This window comes from Hemitrygon akajei, chromosome 2 (genome assembly GCF_048418815.1).
Source record: "Hemitrygon akajei chromosome 2, sHemAka1.3, whole genome shotgun sequence".
Taxonomy (NCBI): domain Eukaryota; kingdom Metazoa; phylum Chordata; class Chondrichthyes; order Myliobatiformes; family Dasyatidae; genus Hemitrygon; species Hemitrygon akajei.
In genome coordinates, this window is record NC_133125.1 from 170,421,669 (window position 1) to 170,441,094 (window position 19,426).

At 51.0% G+C, this 19,426-nt stretch overlaps 1 protein-coding gene across 2 annotated transcripts in view; it reads left to right on the top strand.

Annotated features, from left to right (window-relative positions):
• Positions 1 to 1,978: 1,978 nt before the first annotated feature.
• The window catches only part of gnl1 (guanine nucleotide binding protein-like 1), a 50,857-nt gene continuing 33,409 nt past the window's right edge, over positions 1,979 to 19,426 (top strand). Inside the window, exons 1-3 of one of the 2 annotated variants that reach the window (XM_073032298.1) lie at positions 1,979 to 2,197; positions 6,731 to 6,899; positions 11,031 to 11,167. In XM_073032298.1, the coding sequence (XP_072888399.1) occupies positions 2,122 to 2,197; positions 6,731 to 6,899; positions 11,031 to 11,167 (382 nt within the window). In that variant the 5' untranslated portion in view covers positions 1,979 to 2,121. The remainder of the gene's footprint in view (positions 2,198 to 6,730; positions 6,900 to 11,030; positions 11,168 to 19,426) is intronic. The other variant, XM_073032306.1, reaches the window with a different exon arrangement.

A 19,426-nucleotide genomic window follows, 5' to 3' on the forward strand; every position in this document is an offset into this window, starting at 1 on the left:
CCTAATTCAGTTGAGAAACAGTCTTTAATAGGTTCAATTTAGTGACGAACACAGCCAGTTAAGACAAATTGGCCTTCATAATGAGAGACTTTGTGTACAGTCCCTCACCCAACACTAACTTTGTCTTGTCTATACTGCACCAACTGCTGCCACTAGGCTATAAACGTGCAGGAGCAGTGTCTTGCTCAAGGACACACACACCGCCTCGGCTGAGACTCGACCTTCAGATCACCAGCCCAAAGCCTTAACCACCTGGCCACGCGTCACACTATCACCAGAGAGGAGGTACAGGAGACCGAAGACCCACACTCAATGATTTTGGAACCGGTTCTACCCCTTTGCCCTCAGATTTCTGAACAGTCCATGTTCTACCCCCATTATCCCTCATTTTTGCACTATTTATTTAATTTTGTAACTGGTGGTAATTTTATGTTTTTGTACTGTACTGCTGCTGCATGGCAACAGAGTTTACATCTTACGTCAGTGATAATGATTCTGATCCTGAAAAGAGGAGAGACATCTGACTGCAACTAAACAGGAGCTTGGTTATCGTGGGCTGGCATTTAGGGCAGCAATGAAGGTCCTCCATCTCTCTCTGCCCTTGGCCATCTTCTCTGTTGTGCCCCAGGAGTGGTTCAGGGTCCCCAGTGGCACACAGAGATAGAAGGATTCTTCATTGCTGTTTTTGTAACAATTCCTTTCTCGAACAGTCAGGGTTGTTCGCCCTGAGCTGAACTCCTGAACCTGGAGGACCGGTGGACCACTTAATCTGGCCTTTAGGGTGAGGATGACCCTGCCAAGAGCCAAAGCACAAGGCTCCAACCTCAGGAACAACACCTTATATACTGGCTGGGTAGCCTCCAACCTGATGGCATGAACACTGACTTCTCTAACTTCCGTTAATGCCCCTCCTTACCCCATCCCTGACATATTTAGTTGTTTGCCTGTTCTCCATCTCCCTCTGATGCTCCGCCCCCTTTCTTTCTCCTGAGGCCTCCCGTCCCATGATCCTTTCCCTTCTCCAGCTCTGTATCACTTTCGCCAATCACCTTTCCAGCTCTTAGCTTCATCCCACCCCCTCCGGTCTTCTCCTATCATTTCGCATTTCGCCCTCCCCCCACTACTTTCAAATTTCTTACTATCTTTCCTTTCGGTTAGTCCTGACGAAGGGTCTCGGCCCGAAACGTCGACAGTGCTTCTCCCTATAGATGCTGCCTGGCCTGCTGTGTTCCACCAGCATTTTGTGTGTGTTGCTTGAATTTCCAGCATCTGAAGATTTCCTTGTGTTTGTTCTTTGAAAATGTCCATCTAGGCTGGTCGCTTTTGCCTACGTTTCCCTCTATAAGCCCTTCCTAACCACGTAGCTGTCCAGTGTTGTTTTATACCTGCCTCAAGCACTTTGGAAGCTAACTCCATGCATGCCCACTTTCCCTGCGACAGTGGTTGTTCGCTGGTTCCGTTTAAACCTCTCCCCTCTTCCTCAAAACTTATGACCTTTTAGCATTTTTGATTCCCATTCATTGGGGGAAGTCCGCGTCCATTTCATGTGAATATGTGTGATTCCCTTTCTCAGCCGTGAGGGTCATCGGTGGGTGGGGGGAGCAGACAGTAGGGAGCTGGGTCACGTGCTTCTCGCAAATCACGGGAGTCACGTGTGGTGAGGGAGGCGGGGCCTGTATCGCGCCCGCCGGGCATTAATTCTGTGAAAGGGGTGTGGCCCACACCGAAGGGAGCGCGCAGAAGGGGCAATGGAGAGGCGGGGCGATTCCTATCGTCATGAAAAGGGGCGGGGTGTTAACATGACATCACCGAAATGGGCGGGATCGAGCGAAAACGCCGGCTCTCACCGCGGCAGCGAGTATCGTGACGTCATCCTGTAGCGGCACTATCCAATCGGGTGTTGGGCAGCTGAGGCCTGCGGGCGGTGTTGAGTGACGTATGGCAGACAGGCGGCATTGATTGGCTGGCTGTAGGGACCGGAGCGAGGCTGCAGAGCTGAGGGGGTGGATCATCGTGAGGAGTGAGCGCCGACCCAGGCCAGGCAGGCAGGCAGGCCTGAAGTTCGCAGTGCGACACTGGGGACTTGAACAGTTTCAAGGCTGAGGCCCCGAGTGGAGCGCCATGCCGCGAAAGAAGCCATTCAGCGTGAAACAGAAGAAGAAGCAGTTGCAGGAGAGGCGGGAGCGGAAAAGGCAGGGTGAGTGGTCCTGACAGGTAGTACAGTGCAGGATGGGCAGTGTGCATGGACAGGGTGGGTTCCAGTGACGGGTAGTACAGTGCAGGATGTGTAGTGTGCATGGACAGGATGGGTTCCAGTGACAGGTAGTACAGTGCAGGATGTGCAGTGTGCATGGACAGGGTGGGTTCCAGTGACGGGTAGTACAGTGCAGGATGTGCAGTGTGCATGGACAGGGTGGGTTCCAGTGACGGGTAGTACAGTGCAGGATGTGTAGTGTGCATGGACAGGATGGGTTCCACTGACAGGTAGTACAGTGCAGGATGTGTAGTGTGCATGGACAGGGTGGGTTCCAGTGACGGGTAGTACAGTGCAGGATGTGCAGTGTGCATGGACAGGATGGGTTCCAGTGACGGGTAGTACAGTGCAGGATGTGCAGTGTGCATGGACAGGGTGGGTTCCAGTGACGGGTAGTACAGTGCAGGATGTGCAGTGTGCATGGACAGGGTGGGTTCCAGTGACGGGTAGTACAGTGCAGGATGTGCAGTGTGCATGGACAGGGTGGGTTCCAGTGACGGGTAGTACAGTGCAGGATGTGCAGTGTGCATGGACAGGATGGGTTCCAGTGACGGGTAGTACAGTGCAGGATGTGCAGTGTGCATGGACAGGATGGGTTCCAGTGACGGGTAGTACAGTGCAGGATGTGCAGTGTGCATGGACAGGGTGGGTTCCAGTGACGGGTAGTACAGTGCAGGATGTGCAGTGTGCATGGACAGGGTGGGTTCCAGTGACGGGTAGTACAGTGCAGGATGTGCAGTGTGCATGGACAGGGTGGGTTCCAGTGACGGGTAGTACAGTGCAGGATGGGCAGTGTGCATGGACAGGATGGGTTCCAGTGACGGGTAGTACAGTGCAGGATGTGCAGTGTGCATGGACAGGGTGGGTTCCAGTGACGGGTAGTACAGTGCAGGATGGGCAGTGTGCATGGACAGGGTGAGTGGTTGTGACAGCTAGTACAGTGCAGGATGTACAGTGTGTACAAGTAGGGTGGGTGACAGTGACGGGTAGCACAGTGCAGGATGTACAGTGTACACGGACAGGGTGGGTTCCAGTGACGGGTAGTACAGTGCAGGATGGGCAGTGTGCATGGACAGGGTGGGTTCCAGTGACGGGTAGTACAGTGCAGGATGGGCAGTGTGCATGGACAGGGTGGGTTCCAGTGACAGGTAGTACAGTGCAGGATGTGTAGTGTGCATGGACAGGGTGGGTTCCAGTGACGGGTAGTACAGTGCAGGATGTGCAGTGTGCATGGACAGGATGGGTTCCAGTGACGGGTAGTACAGTGCAGGATGTGCAGTGTGCATGGACAGGGTGGGTTCCAGTGACGGGTAGTACAGTGCAGGATGTGCAGTGTGCATGGACAGGGTGGGTTCCAGTGACAGGTAGTACAGTGCAGGATGTGCAGTGTGCATGGACAGGGTGGGTTCCAGTGACGGGTAGTACAGTGCAGGATGTGCAGTGTGCATGGACAGGATGGGTTCCAGTGACAGGTAGTACAGTGCAGGATGGGCAGTGTGCATGGACAGGATGGGTTCCAGTGACAGGTAGTACAGTGCAGGATGTGCAGTGTGCATGGACAGGGTGGGTTCCAGTGACGGGTAGTACAGTGCAGGATGTGCAGTGTGCATGGACAGGATGGGTTCCAGTGACGGGTAGTACAGTGCAGGATGTGCAGTGTGCATGGACAGGATGGGTTCCAGTGACGGGTAGTACAGTGCAGGATGGGCAGTGTGCATGGACAGGATGGGTTCCAGTGACGGGTAGTACAGTGCAGGATGTGCAGTGTGCATGGACAGGATGGGTTCCAGTGACGGGTAGTACAGTGCAGGATGTGCAGTGTGCATGGACAGGATGGGTTCCAGTGACGGGTAGTACAGTGCAGGATGGGCAGTGTGCATGGACAGGATGGGTTCCAGTGACAGGTAGTACAGTGCAGGATGTGCAGTGTGCATGGACAGGGTGGGTTCCAGTGACGGGTAGTACAGTGCAGGATGGGCAGTGTGCATGGACAGGGTGAGTGGTCGTGACAGCTAGTACAGTGCAGGATGTACAGTGTGTACAAGTAGGGTGGGTGACAGTGACGGGTAGCACAGTGCAGGATGTACAGTGTACACGGACAGGGTGATCAGTTAACTCTAGAACCAGTACAGTGCCAAATATCTGGAATAAGACTGGAGGGTAAATGTGAATGGTACATTGCAGAATGTTCAGTGTACAATGGAGCAGGAAGGTGCCAGTGACAGGTCATGACAGGTGAGTGCTGACAATCCCACGTGGATAGGCAGGAGTGCCTGTGAGGGCTGGAAAAGTATCTAGTGCAGGGGTTCCCAGTCTGGGATCCACGGACCCCGCAGTCTATGGCATAAAAAGGGTTGTGAACCCCGGATCTGGAGCGAGTGTTCTACTGAAGGGTAGTTAATGCTGGTTGTACTTTGTGAATGATCAAAGTGAGCACCTGTGGTCAGAGGAGTGATAAATAATCTGAACTGTGCAAACTTCCTCATTGACTGGAATTGCTTTAGGAACAGTGAAAAGCTTGTCTTGCATACTGTTCCTGCAGGTCAAGTGCACTGAGCGGGAATGAGGTAAAATCTAATGCAGGATAGAGTCTACAGGCAAAGTGCAGTGCAGGTAAATGATACTGGGGTCGATTGAGGCCAAGCGTCTGTCTCATCATACAAGCAGGACAGAAGCTGTCCTTGAGTCTGGTGGCGTGTGCTCACAGGCTTTTGTGCCTTCTGCCGGTTGGAGAGTCTTTGATTATGCTTTACAGAGGCAGTGAGAAATGTGGAAGCTGGCTTCCATGCTGCGTGTGAACTATGTCCACAAGTCTCTGCAGGTTCTTGTAGTCTCGGGCCATACTGAGCTGTAGCGTGTTTGCAGTTGTGTCTTGGGCCAGCTGCGGCAGAAGTGGGATGTAGCAGGCTTGCAGTCCTGTGCTGAATGACTCTCCGCTTGTGAACCCAAAGCCTTTGTGTTGATTACAGGGAGAAGCTGGCAGCATGATGGAATAGATTCCATTTGCCTGGATGAGTACAGAACCAATCGGCCTGTTTGTTCAGGACCTCCTTGTTCCACAGTGGTAATGTGAACACCTACACGACATACTGATGCAATCGTAAAGGATTCTTCACCAGCTCCTCCCGACGCCACAACCACAAGGGCAGGGGCAAAAGCGGCACAGCATCACCTACAAGTTCCCAATCCAACTACACGGTTCCTTGTCATTTAAGTGGAGGTTATTGCCACTTGTACAAATGCAATGTAGTACAGATAATATGGAAAAATCTGCCTTCAGTGGCATTGAGTGGACACCTTATTCACAGTGGTTGCCCGGAATGTCAGACGAGTCTTCAGTGGGCTCACTAATTCCGTCTGCACACCGCTCTCCATCACAAAGATAAAGGGTTTGGTGCTGACGTGATCAGTTAGAATTAGACTCCTTCCTCTCCACCATTTTATTCCCGCTTCTTCCCCTTTCCTTTCCCATCCAGATGAAGGGTCTTGGCCCAAAACATCAACTGTTTACTCCCCTCGGTAGCTGCTTCCTGACCTGCTGAGTTTCTCCAGCATTTTGTGTGTGTCGCCCTGAATTTCCAGCATCTGCAGAATCTCTTGTGTTTATAATTAGACTGACGAATTGGTTCATAACTCCAGGTAGATTTATAGGTTCCCCTTTCATGTCAGAAAGGAACGAGTGGCAAAAAGCAAGTTTCAAATTCCGATACTAGATTAATTGACAATATTGAGGATACTTGGAGCCACCCAAAGAAAACGAGTCAACTCTGCGCAGGCAGCGCCAGAGGCCGGAACTGAACCTGGGCCACTGCAACAGCGAGGCAACGGCACCTCCAACTGAGGTGCAGTCCCGATCCTCCACCGCAGGCAGAACCCTCCCCAGCATCGAGGACCTCTTCAAGATGAGGTGCCTCAAGAGGGTGACGTCCATGTAAGGGCCCTCACCACCCAGGGCGTTCCCTCTTGTTAACTATCACTGGGAAGGAAGTGCTGGAGCCCGAAGACTCACAGTCAATGTTTTAGAAAACTGCTACCCACCCCCCCATCAGACTTCTGAATGGTTCATGAACACTCAACTGGCCGATCTGTCTGACTCCCCTATGCCTCCTCGTCACCCTCTGAGATTCTGCCAACAACAGTGATGGTATCGGTGAAGTTGTGGTGTGCCGAGCCCCTCTGTCATGACGGTAGCTACGACAGGACGTTGAAGTGCGCCTGCGTCGATTGTCAGCGTTCCCCTCGCGATCTGAGGACGTGCTGGTCAGTGGGCCGCAATAAGTGACCCCTAGCGTACAGGCGAGGGGTAAAATCTGGAGGGAGTTGGTGGGGCTGCAGGATAATCAAATGGGATTGATGTGGGCTTAGAGCAGATGGGTGTGTGACGGTCGCCATTGACTGGATGGACCGAAGGGCTTGTGGGTCCTCTGGGTGCTTCCCCCTCAGAGCGGCCTGTTCACTCGTGATGTCCTCTTTCAGGCTTCTCCGATGGCGTGCGGTCCAGCTCCCACAGCCGGAGCGGGAGTCACGACCGGCACGAGGAGCAGACGGACACGTCGGACGGCGAGTCCTTCTCCCTGCAGGTCCGCAAGATCAACCAGCAGCCGGCGCTGCGGAAGCTGGGAGAGCAGGGATACGACCCCAACAGGTGACGGAGGGGGAAGGGTGGCGTGGGCTCCGGCCGCGTGCGGAACGGGAGGACAAACCCTGGCTCATCGACTCTGTTCGGTGGGGCCACTGCTCGTTGTTTCAATCCCTTTGCTTCCCCTTAATGGATCCATGATTTTTTCCAAGACCCGGTGTGCCCTCTGCATTAACAACCAACGTGACCTAACGATGTGATGGGGGCAGCCACCACACATTCCGTAACCAACATCGCACGTCTACAGTGCTCAGCAGAACGACACAACAGGCAACTGAACAACAACAGCAAACCAGCCCTGTTCCTCCCTCTCACCCACACGCCTACCCCCAGAACAGCCCATACTGTTTGCCCTCCAGCCGACCCTGGTTCGGGTCTGGACATGCAGACATTGGGCTTTCCTCGAGCCCACTGAGCTCAGAGATTCGCAGACTGGGTCCGGGGCCGGATTGTGAAAGGGGTTGAGTTTGTTGTCAAGTGTACAAGAACAGTAAGGTACAGATGCAATGGAAACACTCACAATAGAGTCAGACAACACAGAGACCATGCGTTATGCAAGGCGTTGAAGAGAAAAGACTTGACAAACAAAACACAGACAGAAAGAAGTCCATGCAAGAGGTGGGCCACACGTGCCGTTGACCTCTTTGCTCGCCGACATTATTCCTGCTTTAGCACTGTCTCCTTCTATGCCTCGCTTATTTGCATATCTGTCTAATGGCCTCTTTAATATAGTGTTTATATCTGATTCCACCACCTGCTCCAGAGCACTGTGTTTTTAAAAAAAAACTTATCTTTGAACCTCATTCCTCTCATGTTAAACCTGTGCCTTCTTGATTTTGATGCTCTGACCATAGAGAAAAAGATATTGACCATCACACCTAACTATACCTCTTGGTCTTATTTCTGTTGGGTCAACCCTTTTATCTTCTTTGCTCCAAGGAACACAAACCTAGCCTATGACTCTCACACAGCTCAAGTCTTATGATGCTGCCAGATATCTACTATAAGCCTACAGATTCTCACAGCTACCTGGACTATTCCTCTTCCCACCCTGTCTCTTGCAAAAAGGCTATCCCCTTCTCACAATTCCTCCGTCTCCGCCGCATCTGCTCTCAGGATGAGGCTTTTCATTCCAGGAAGAAGGAGATGTCTTCCTTTTTTAAACAAAGGGGCTTCCCTTCGTCCACCATCAACTCTGCTCTCAAACGCATCTCTCCCATTTCCCGCACATCTGCCCTCAACCCATCCACCCGCCACCCCACTCGGGATAGGGTTCCCCTTGTCCTTACCTATCACCCCACCAGCCTCCAGGTCCAATGTATAATTCTCTGTAACTTCCGCCACCTCCAACGGGATCCCACTACCAAACACATTTTTCCCTCCCCCCCCCCCCTTTCTGCTTTCCACAGGGATCGCTCCCTACGTGACTCCCTTGTCCACTCGTCCCCCCCCATCCCTTCCCACTGATCTCCCTCCTGGCACTTATCCTTGTAAATGGAACAAGTGCTACACCTGCCCTTACACTTCCCCCCTCACCACATTCAGGGCCCCAGACAGTCCTTCCAGGTGAGGCGACACTTCACCTGTGAGTCGGCTGGTGTGGTATACTGTGTCTGGTGCTCCCGGTGTGGCCTTTTATATATTGGTGAGACCCGACACAGACTGGGAGACTGTTTCGCTGAACACCTACGCTCGGTCCACCAGAAAAAGCAAGATTTCCCAGTGGCCACACATTTTAATTCCACGTCCCATTCCCATTCTGATATGCCTATCCATGGCCTCCTCTACTGTCAAAATGAATCCAAACTCAGGTTGGAGGAACAACACCTTATATACCAGCTGGGTAGCCTCCAACCTGATGGCATGAACATTGACTTCTCTAACTTCCGTTAATGCCCCTCCTCCCCTTCTTACCCCATCCCTGACATAATTAGTTGTTTGCCTGTTCTCCATCTCCCCCTGGTGCTCCCCACCCTTCTTTCTCCTGGGGCCTCCCGTCCCATGATCCTTTCCCTTCTCCAGCTCGGTATCACTTTTGCCAATCACCTTTCCAGCTCTTAGCTTCATCCCACCCCCTCCGATCTTCTCCTATCATTTTGCATTTATCCCTCCCCCCACTACTTTCAAATCTCTTACTATCTTTCCTTTCGGTTAGTCCTGATGAAGGGTCTCAGCTCAAAACGTCGACAGTGCTTCTCCCTATAGATGCTGCCTGGCCTGCTGTGTTCCACCAGCATTTTGTGTGTGTTGTTGTTTGAATTTCCAGCATCTGCAGATTTCCCCGTGTTAGGTCTCTTCTGTGTTCTCTTTGGCAAAAGCTGCACCCTTGTAAGGGGAAAATGTCTCCTATTCCTGGGGCTTTCTATCTGTCTCCCCTGCTTTACCTCAGCCCCACCCTTGGGAGCTGTTCCTGATCTATCGATGAGGCATCACTTGTCCTTCTCATCCTGACCCTCTAGTCCAGGAGTTTTTTAATGCCATGGACCCTTACCATTAACCAAGGGGTCTGTGGACTCCTGGTTAGGAACCCCTGCTTCATTGTAAAGCTGCCACACACTTCTGTAAGGACTGGTGCTCCAAGAATGTGCACGTGAGCTCCTGGTCCCAATCCAGCCTCAGCATTCACTAATCCGAATTCACTTCCCAACAACTCCATGTCTCATGTTGCGTTGGAGTTGGCTGCGTTCCGTGAACAGATGCCAGCTTCCGAACGAAGTTGCTAACTGATTGGACTTCCCCAGCTAGTGAGTGCAGGCACATAGAGGTCACCGTACAACCCCCTGAGATTTGTTTTCCTGCAGGCATTTACACGCAAATCAAGAAATACAATAGCATTCATGAAAAGCTATACCTAGACAAAGACTGACAAACAACCAATGTGCAAATGAAGGCAAATTGTGTACAAACTAATAATGGTGAAACTGCGTTCTGGAGTCCATGAATGTGAGTGAAGTTATCCAGGCTTATTCAGGAGTTAGATGGGTGTCGTGTACTAACTGTTCCTGATCCTGATGGTGTGGAATTCAGGCTCCTGTACCTCCTGCCTTACGGTAGAAGAGAGTATGAGCTGGACTGAGGGTGTCTTTAATGGACGGGGGGATACTACTTTCTTGCAGCAGTGCTCCTTGTAAATGTTTTGAATGGCGGGGAGGATTTTACTCGTGATGATCTACCACCTTCTGTAGACTTTTCAGATCCTGGGCATTGGTGTTTCCGTGCCAGGCTGTGATGCAAACAATTAGGACACTCTTTAGAACTTGGTCAAAGTTTTAGGTGGCAGAGAGACCTGAGAATGGGGGCCTGACGCACAGGACTGTGCAAAAGCCTCGGGCACATGTATATAGCCAGGGGCGCCGAAGACTTCTGCACAGTCCTGTATTTGTCAACGTGGAGCAGAGAGCGAGTTTGTAGATCTGGCGGGAGCAAAGGATGTTGGGAATGGTGCCGCGGGAGGGGTGTGGGACAAGTGGCAGAGAAGGAGTACCAGGGGTTGGGGGGTGGTCACCTAGGCACGCCCAGCCCTGAGACATCAGGCAAAGTCGTTCGATTCCAAACAATTTGTGTATTGAACATTACAGAATGTTTGACTGGTGCTTCCCACTCCTTCCCCTCTTTCTGACCACGATTCCCCTCTCAGTCCATGATAGACACCCACATCAGAATGTTTGACTGGTGCTTCCCACTCCTTCCCCTCTCCCTGCCCCCTTCCCACTCTCAGTCCATGATAGACACCCACATCAGAATGTTTGACTGGTGCTTCCCTCTCCTACCCCTCTTTCTGACCACTCCTTCCCCTCTCCCTGCCCCCTTCCCACTCTCAGTCCATGACAGACACCCACATCAGAATCAGGTTTATCGTCACTCACATAGGCCATGAAATTTGTTTTTTTTTGCAGCTGTAATTCAGTGCAAAACATAAAATGACTACAGTACTGTGCAAGCCTCTTGGGAGCCTGAGCTTTATATGGATATCTATGTGCCCAAGATTTTTGCACAGTACTGTAAGATAAGATGCCTAGGCTACTTGGGTCCACAGCTCCAGGTTTGGTGACTGTGTCCCAGAACACCTTCAGTGCAAATCAACACCTCCCACCCTGGTGCCACTAACGCTGCCTCCCATCCCCTTCCGTTGCCCAGGTTCCGGCTGCATTTCGAGAAGGAGAGCCGGGAGGAGATCGAGCGCAGGAAGAAGTTAATGCAGGAGAAGATTGTGGAGCTCATTCCCGAGGCCGAACTGGAGGTGGACATCGATGACATTTACAAGCCCGGCTCTGGTGGGTGCCTCGTCCTCGGGTGCGTTTTGTTTCAACAACTGCTACCTTCCTGAGAGGAGCGTGGCTCCTCCCAAAGGTTGGATGCTGTCGTTCTGTTGGGGCAGAAGCTCCAGTAACGTAAAGCGTATGTTCGTTCTCCTCCATGACTGTGCGAGTTTCCTCCCACGTTCCAAAGGTGTGCTGGTTAGGGTTAGCGACTTCTGGGTGTGCTATGTTGGTGCTGGAAGTGTGGTGACATTTCAGCTCATCCTCGGACTGTGTTGGTCGTGATCTAAACGATGCATTTCTTGATGTGTTTCCTTGCACACATGACTGATAGGGCTAACGTTAGGTTCAGCGTGTTCCCTCCGCTGCTCTGCACTCGCTCATGAGGGTGCAAACCGACGTCGGTCAGACCCCAGCAAGTCCTGGCAGCCACTGCCGACAATAACTTGTTACTGTTACGTACCCCGTAACTGGGTGTCTGACCAGCAGAGAAAGAAGAATCCGTTGGAGTCTGGTGTTACCAAACTAAAGGTGTTTATTAGTAAACTACACAATACAATATCAAAAATGCAAATATACATATAAAACAAGTTAGCAGTAATAAACCTAAAAGTGTAAGAATAATAATAATCAATAATAAACAAGCTCTATCGATGTCTAGGGGATAATGAATTGTCATAGAAAAGTATAAAGTTCAGTTCATAAATGATGAAGTGGTTATGGTTGTTGTGTTGAAATCGTTGGAGAGAGAGCGAGAGAGTGAGTGAGATGTAACAGCAACAGCTGCTGCAGGCAAACCTTTTGCGGCTTTCTTAATCCGTCATGTCATTGTGGTCATTCAGTTATGACCCCTCTGTTCTTCAGCTAGACCATTCTTCTGTGGTGGACTCGTCACTCTGGCATGAGTGGACACACACACAAGTCCCCACCTTTCCTTGCTGTAACACTGTGAGCTTTCCTGACCGATCTCCTGGTTCGGTCTCCGAAGCCCCCACCTTCCTGTGGGTTCCCAACACTCAGTCAGTGTCCACTGGTGTGTCTGAAGGGTGTCTCTCCAGACCTGTCTTTTATCCCCATTCACGGGGTCTCAGCTATCCATCAACTCTGAATGACCGTGTCCATCAAATCAGGCCACTCCTGCAATCTCCTGAGGAATGTTAACGAGCAAAGTAAAGTCCTTGTAGTGGAGGGTAAATAATCCAGGAAGAGTCAAAATACAGTAAATCAACAGTCTCTCTCCCCCTCTTATCTGTAGCAGATGTTCTTGCCCGGGCTTTATCTCTCTCATGAGCAGCATAGCAACAGCAATAGTCCGTAGTTCTCAGGAGGGGGGTTGGGAATGGTTAACTCTGCACCCCTTTGTCCATCAGGTCTGTCCATCACTCATAAGATTACCGTTGAACTCTAGTCCCCCTCGCACAGCAAGGAGCGTAAAGCAAGTCCACAAGGAAGTCAGTCGGTACTGTGTCAGGAGTGAACATTCAGCAGGGCATCACAGAGAAGGCCACAGATCTTTAAAATAGCCTTGGGTGGTATTTAGAAACCTCGTCTGAATGACTGCACCTCAGCAATCAGGGCTGTCTTGTTGGTAAACTAGCCCCCTGTGCATTGCCCTGCTAGGTTCAGTATTGTGCCCTCTTTTCTATCCCATCAAGCACTCCCTGGACAGGGGCAGGCTGGGTGTTGTTGGGGGGTTGTCCCACCAAGGCAGGGGCAAACACAGAGTAAAGCTCCACCTACACACTGCTGCCTGGTTTGAGGTGGTAGGGGCCAGATAATGAGTAAAGCTCCCTCAGTACTATCCTATCAAACTATTCCAGGACAGCGACATCACAGGTTAGACATGAAGTAATTCTCCCTGTACACCAGGGGTTCCCAACCTGGGGTCCACAGACCCTCGGTTAACAGTAGGGGTCCCTTTTTAATGTTGGGAACGAAGGGTCTTGGCAAAAAACATCGACTGTTTATTCCCCTTCATAGATACTGCCTAACCTCCAGCATTTTGTGTTTGTCCCCCTGTTCCCAAACTGGGGCCCACAACATTAAAAGGGCTCGGACCCCTGGTCTATACTGTTCCATCAAACTATATAAGGTGGGTGTATCACAGAAATCGGGGAGATTAGGGGTTGACTAGTGCTGAGCATGGGCCAATCCCCTCCTTGTGGCAGTGGTGCAGAAGGCCCCTATCCTTGCGTCCCATCTAGTGTTTCCCCTCCTCTGTCAGCAGTGTGGAGTAGGGAGTGTCAAAGGTTGAGAGAGCACTGATAAACTCGTTGAGTTGTCTGGTGGCTTTGACCCGGTGACCTCCAGCATCCTTGCCAGCTCTGGGCAGCTCATTGGCCACCTGACTGGCACTGCTGTGTGTCAGGGTGGGAAGGGGGAAGAAGGGTTTGCCACAGGGAGAAAAAGCTGGAGCTAACAATGTGTGTGGGGGAAGGTGGAATTAACCAGTGCCCTGGTTTAATTGGCTATGGTGGCTCGGACATCTGGAGGTAAATGAGGTCGCCTACAGTTTGCACCGCTCCTCCGAGTCAGCGGATCCCCTCTTGAGGTGTCGGTAACCACGATGAAATCGTGAGGCCTTCCTGCTGGCTGGGGGTGGGGGTCCCTGGGCAGACCCGGAGCTGGGTGGGGGGGGGGGATTTCCACAGGGAGTCTTGCTCTCTGATTTGCAGGATCAGTGGTGTTATTGGCGCAGGTGAACTCACGCTCAGCCACAGTTGGACATCTTGCTGACGGGCTTCCTCAGTGATGTGTTGAGGTCTCTTTGGGAGTTTGGAGCAGTAAGATTAGGAAGTGGTTCAGCCCTGGGTTCATCACGGGTGGTTGAGAGCGGAACTGCGTGCATGTGTATTGCAGCTGCTTTCTGGTCCATTCCTACAGCCCGAGCCCCGGGACTGTCATTTTCTCCACTGAATACCCTGCATTGTTAACATTCCACAGCCGTCAGCGTTTCTATGATGGACGCTGCTTACACCAACACACTGAAAAGTTGCTCTGACACCAGCAACGGCTGCTTCAGCAGACATCCCTTCACCTCCCTTCTGGAGGGGACAAAGTCACCCGGGGTCTTTCTGGCTGTGTCAGTGGCAGAAATAGTTCAACAAACACAGAGCACCACCCCCTTCGGGTTCTGAACAATCATCAAACCCTGGCTAGATACAGCAGAGCTTTTCGTTACTGTCAAAGATTACGGGAAGAAGGCAGGAGAATGGGGGTGAGAGGAATAATCACGATGGAATGGTGGAGCAGACTCGATGGGCAGAGTGGCCTAGTACTGCTCCTGGGTGTTGTAGTTGTTTACTGATTTTATCTGTGTGCCGATCTGGGATTCAGATTGCCAAAAGACCTCGGAGCAGAATTAGTCCATTTGGTCGAGCATGTCTGCTCCACGTGGCTGACTCATTTTCCCTCTCATCCTCTTTCTCCTTAATTTTCCCTTTGATGCCCTCACTAATCAGGAACCTATCAGCCTCCGCTTTAAATCTAGCCAGTGGCTTGGCCTCCACAACTGTCTGGCAATGAATTCCACAGCCTCGCTGCCCTCGAGCTAAAGAAATTCCTCCTCAACTCTGTTGGAAGTGGACCTCCCTTTATTCTGACACTGGGCCCTCTGGTCTTAGACTCCCCACTGTAGGCCACACCCTGTCCACATGCACTCTAGATAGGCCTTTCAATATTTGGTAGATTCCAGTGAGATTCCCCCCACCTCCCCATTCCTCTGGAACTTTAGCAGGCCTAGAGGCTTCAAGCACTCTTCATACATTAACCTTTTCATTCCCCAATCATTCTTATAAACCTCCGCTGGACTGTCCCGTTTATTTCTAGGTTATTTCCCCACCATTGTCACACAGTGATATCTATCAACTGAAACCTTAAATTTGGTGTAAGGAGCCACTAGGCCCATCAAATACTGGGCTTTTGTCCATTTCTCTGTAAGTCATTCTCTCTCGTTTCCCATTCAGCTTGCCTCTGATTCAGCTGCCGCTCTCCTACACGAGCACAATGATCAGTTAAGCCACCAATCTCACGCCGTTGGGATCTGGGAGCAAACGGGAGTATCTAGTTCAAAGTCAGATTTATTATCACTGACATATGACGTGAGGTTATTTTTGCAGCAGTACGTGTAATAATCACATATGTAAATAATGCTCAAAAAGGGAATAATGAGATAGAAATTTCCAGCATCTGCCAATTCTCCTGTGTTTATTATGAGTTTCATGGACCGTTCAGAAAGCTGATAGTGAAGGGGAAGAAGCTGTTCCTAAACCGTTGAGTGTGTGTCTTCAGGCTTCTGTTCCTCCTCCCTGTGGTAGTGATGAGAAGAGCACATGTCCTGGATGGTGAGGGTCCTGGACGATGGGCGCTGCCTTGTAATGACACCGCCTCAGTGTTGGTGCGCGAAGTCCACACGAGCAAAACGGGACGGGGTTGTATCTGGGTCGCAGGAGCTGGGAGGCAGCGGCCTTACCTGCTGCGTCATTGAGCTGCCTGCCAGAAACGATCACTGCCGGATTTTAATGTCTCTGTGACTGAGCACTTCAGCCATCTGGAACGTGCACGTGGGTTTGCAACTTGGAGCCAGCTTGTTAAAGGCCAGCTGCAGAAGGATATGGTTTCAAAAAGGGTCCATTCACAATCGGGATCAGGTTAACTGTCTCTGACCGATGTAGTGAAATTTGTTGTTTTCGTGGCAGCAGTACAGTAAAAAAAACTTACTACAAGTTAATAAAAATAAAATAAATAGTGCAAAAAAGGAAAGGTGAGGTATTGCTCATGGACTGTTCAGAAGTCTGAAGGCAGGGAGAAAGAAGCTGTCCCCGAGACTTTGATGCTGCATCATATAGCACAATCGATATTTTTCCTATTCCTTTCAATAAAAATCTCTCTGAATTGCTAGATTTACTCAGGCCCGTCTTAGATTTAAATGACTATTCATTCTGTCTCTGGTTCTTTCTGGAACTTTCCTCGTCCTCGACTTGGACTTCACCGTGAGGTTAAGCCGGCGGGGTTTCGGGTGCAGCCTGGGGATGTGGGACGCAACAAAAGCGGAGGGACGGACCTCTCAGACCTATTAGTCTGAGTTTGTGTGGGGAAAGTTCTGGAAATAATCAGGGACTGAATCAGCAGTACAACTGGATTTACTGACAAAACAAGTGTGGATTACTGGCAAACGCTACAAAGGCTGAGTGCATCCAGCTGCTGATGGTCACTTGGTGGAGTGACAGAGATGCCGGGGTACTTCAGGGCAGCTGATAAAGATAGCGCACAATAGGCTTGTCATCGAGCGTCAAGGCTTTAGGTGGCAGACGGTGTTCAAGCTGGAAAAGCGTGAGGTGGTATTGTCTGGAAGGTCGAACTTGGAGGCAGAATGCAGGGTTAATGGCTGGATTCTTAGTGTGGAGGAAAAGCAGGATCTTGGTGTCAATGTCAATAGATCTCTCAAGTTTCCGTGCAAGTTGATAGGGTGGTGAAGGTGTGTTGGCCAACAGAATCATATCTAATATCACTGATGTGTTGTGACGTCTGTTGTAACTGCAATATATAAAAAACTGAGGTACAGTTGAACGTGTGTCGATGTGTATATAGTTTTAAACTAAATAAGTGGTGTAAAAAGTGAAAAAGAGTTAGTGAGTTGGCCCTTGTGGGCTCGATGCCCATTGATGGCAGAGGGGAAGAAGCTGTTCAGGGTGGCCACTCAGTCTCCTTTCCCTCCTTCCTGATGAGAAGAGGACGATGGGGGTTGTTAATGATAGATGCCCCCTTTTTGAGGCACCAGTTTGTGAAGACATCCTGGATGGCTGGAGGCTGCTGCCCACGATGGAGCTGGCTGATTTTACGACTTTCTGCCGCTTTTTCTGATCCTGTGCACACCAGACAGTGACACAACCAGTTAGAATGCTCTCCACGTACATTTGTAAAAATTTGTGAAGGTCTTTGGTGACATACCAAATCTCCTCAAACTCCGTAGGGGATTGAGTTCAAGAGCTGTGAGGTAATGCTGCAGCTCCGTAAAACTCTGGTAAGACCACGCTTGGAGTATTATGTTCAGTTCTGGTGGTCTCATCATAGGAAGGGTGTGGAGAGGTGCGGAGGAGATTCTCCCGGATGCTACTGTACCTAGATTAGAGAGAATGCCATATGACGAAAGGTTGAGCAAGCTTGGGCTTTTCTCTTCTGAAGTGAAGGCACGCAAGAGTTGACTTTACAGAGGTGTGTAAGCTAAGAGGCAGAGATGGAGTGGAGAGCCAGTTCCTTTTTTCCAGGGTGGAATGGCTAATATCAGAGGATGTAATTTTAGGGTGTTTGGAGGAAACTATAGGGAGGATGTCAGAGGTGAGTTTTTACGCAGAGAGTGGTAGGTGTGTGCAGCACCCTGCTGGGGGTGGTGGTGAGTGAGAGTGCGGCCTTTTGTTGGTCAGAGCCGACTACGGATGTTATGCCCTAGCTGTCTGGGAACGCAGCCTGGGCAGTACAATATGGAGAGCAGGCTGGGGCCTGTGTAGCAGGGTGCCCCTCTCTGTGAAAAGGAACGGCAGAGACTGATGCAGTTTGACACCAGCAGCACCGCACGATTGCCAATCCGGATTGAACTCAGTGTAGGACTGACTTAGGGACTCCAGCTCCGGACTTTCCTCCCAACCACGGATGACGAGCCCCATCTGCTGGAAGTGACTGGCTTTAAGGTGCCGGTAACCCCCCCCGGTCGGTAGGAACGGTTCCACAGGACCTAGTAGCTAAGACACAGGTGAAGGCCGGGAGCTGGACCTGGTTGTCAGAAGCTAGTTGAGATGCAGGCCATTGGGATAATTTGATAGGTAGTGGGAGCTTGTCCCCATTACCAACCCCAGCCTTAAGTAACCAGGGGCGGCTGGTGGTACAACTCATATTTTAGAAACATTTAAGAGACTCTTAGATAGGCACATGGATGGTAGGAGAAATGGAGGACTCCCTGGGAGGGGAGGGCTAGACTGACCTCGGAGCAGGGCTGTACAATGCGATGGGCCGAGAAGCCGCTGCTGTGCTGTTCTGTGGAATACCTGCGGGCAGCCTGGGGGGATACCAGATGGGAAATGGCAAAGGTAGATGTGTAAAGTGGAGTTCCCCTGGGACTGGAGGTAGAGAATTTCTCTGAGAATGGTGACGTCGGTACAGGAATGAGTGCTTTCAGCCCACCCCATCCTTGCTTACCGTGACACACATCTGCAGTGATTGCGTTTCCTGCGTTGGGCTGTCCACGTACCTCTCCAAGAGCACCTGCCTCCAGCACCACCCTTGGCTGCTTGTTCCAGATGACCAGCTCCCTCTGTGTGGAGAAACTTGCCCCTCAGATCTCCCTTGCATTTCTCCCCTCCGATCTTGAGCCAGTGGCCTAGGCTTCCCTACGCGGTGAGGTGGAGGGGAGAGAGAGAACAGTTCCTGATCACCTACCCTGTCTGTGCCCCTCAACTGCTATTAGGGGTCGCCCCTCATTATACTGAGTAAATCCAGACTTTCCCATTTCTCATTACAACTACACCCCTCCATCCTCAGCAAGATCCTGGTGAATCTGTTCTAGACCTGTTTGCTACCACATCCTTTGTGTAGTGTAACAGCCAGGACTGTACACGTGCCTCACAGCAGGCCTGAGATACAGAGGCCTGAAGCACCAGGCTCAAGGGAAGCTTCTACCCCATTGTTATATGGCTCCCTAATATGATAAGATGGACGCTTGACCTCTCACTCTTTGTGACTTTCCATTTGTTTGCACTTTCTCTGTAGGTGTTGTACTCTATTCTGCATTCTGTTACCTCAATGCACCGTGAGCCCCTTTGCCCCGTCTGCCACAAAAGGCAGGGTTTCCCAGTGGCCACCCGTTTCAATTCAACTTTTCATTCATATTCTGACTTGTCTGGCCACGGTAACCTCTGTAAGCAGAATGAGGTCAAACTGAGGTTGGAAAAGCAACACTCCACATTCCGTCCTCCTTGGTGGCAAGAACATCGATTTCTCTAACTTCCAGTAATTTCTCGCCCTTCCCTCCTCTCTTTTTCCATTCCCCATTCCAGTTCTCCTCTCAGCCCTTCTCTTCTCACCTGCCTATCACCTCCCCGATGCCTTTCATCTTTCCCTTTCTTCCATGGTCCACTGTCCTCTCCTGTTAGATTCCTCTTCAGCCCCTTGCCTCTTTCACCTGTCCCTGTCAGCTTCTCACTTCATTCCCCCCACTTTCCCCTTCACCTGTCAGCTTGTACTCCTCCCCTTCCCCACACCTTCCTGCTCTGGCTTCTGACC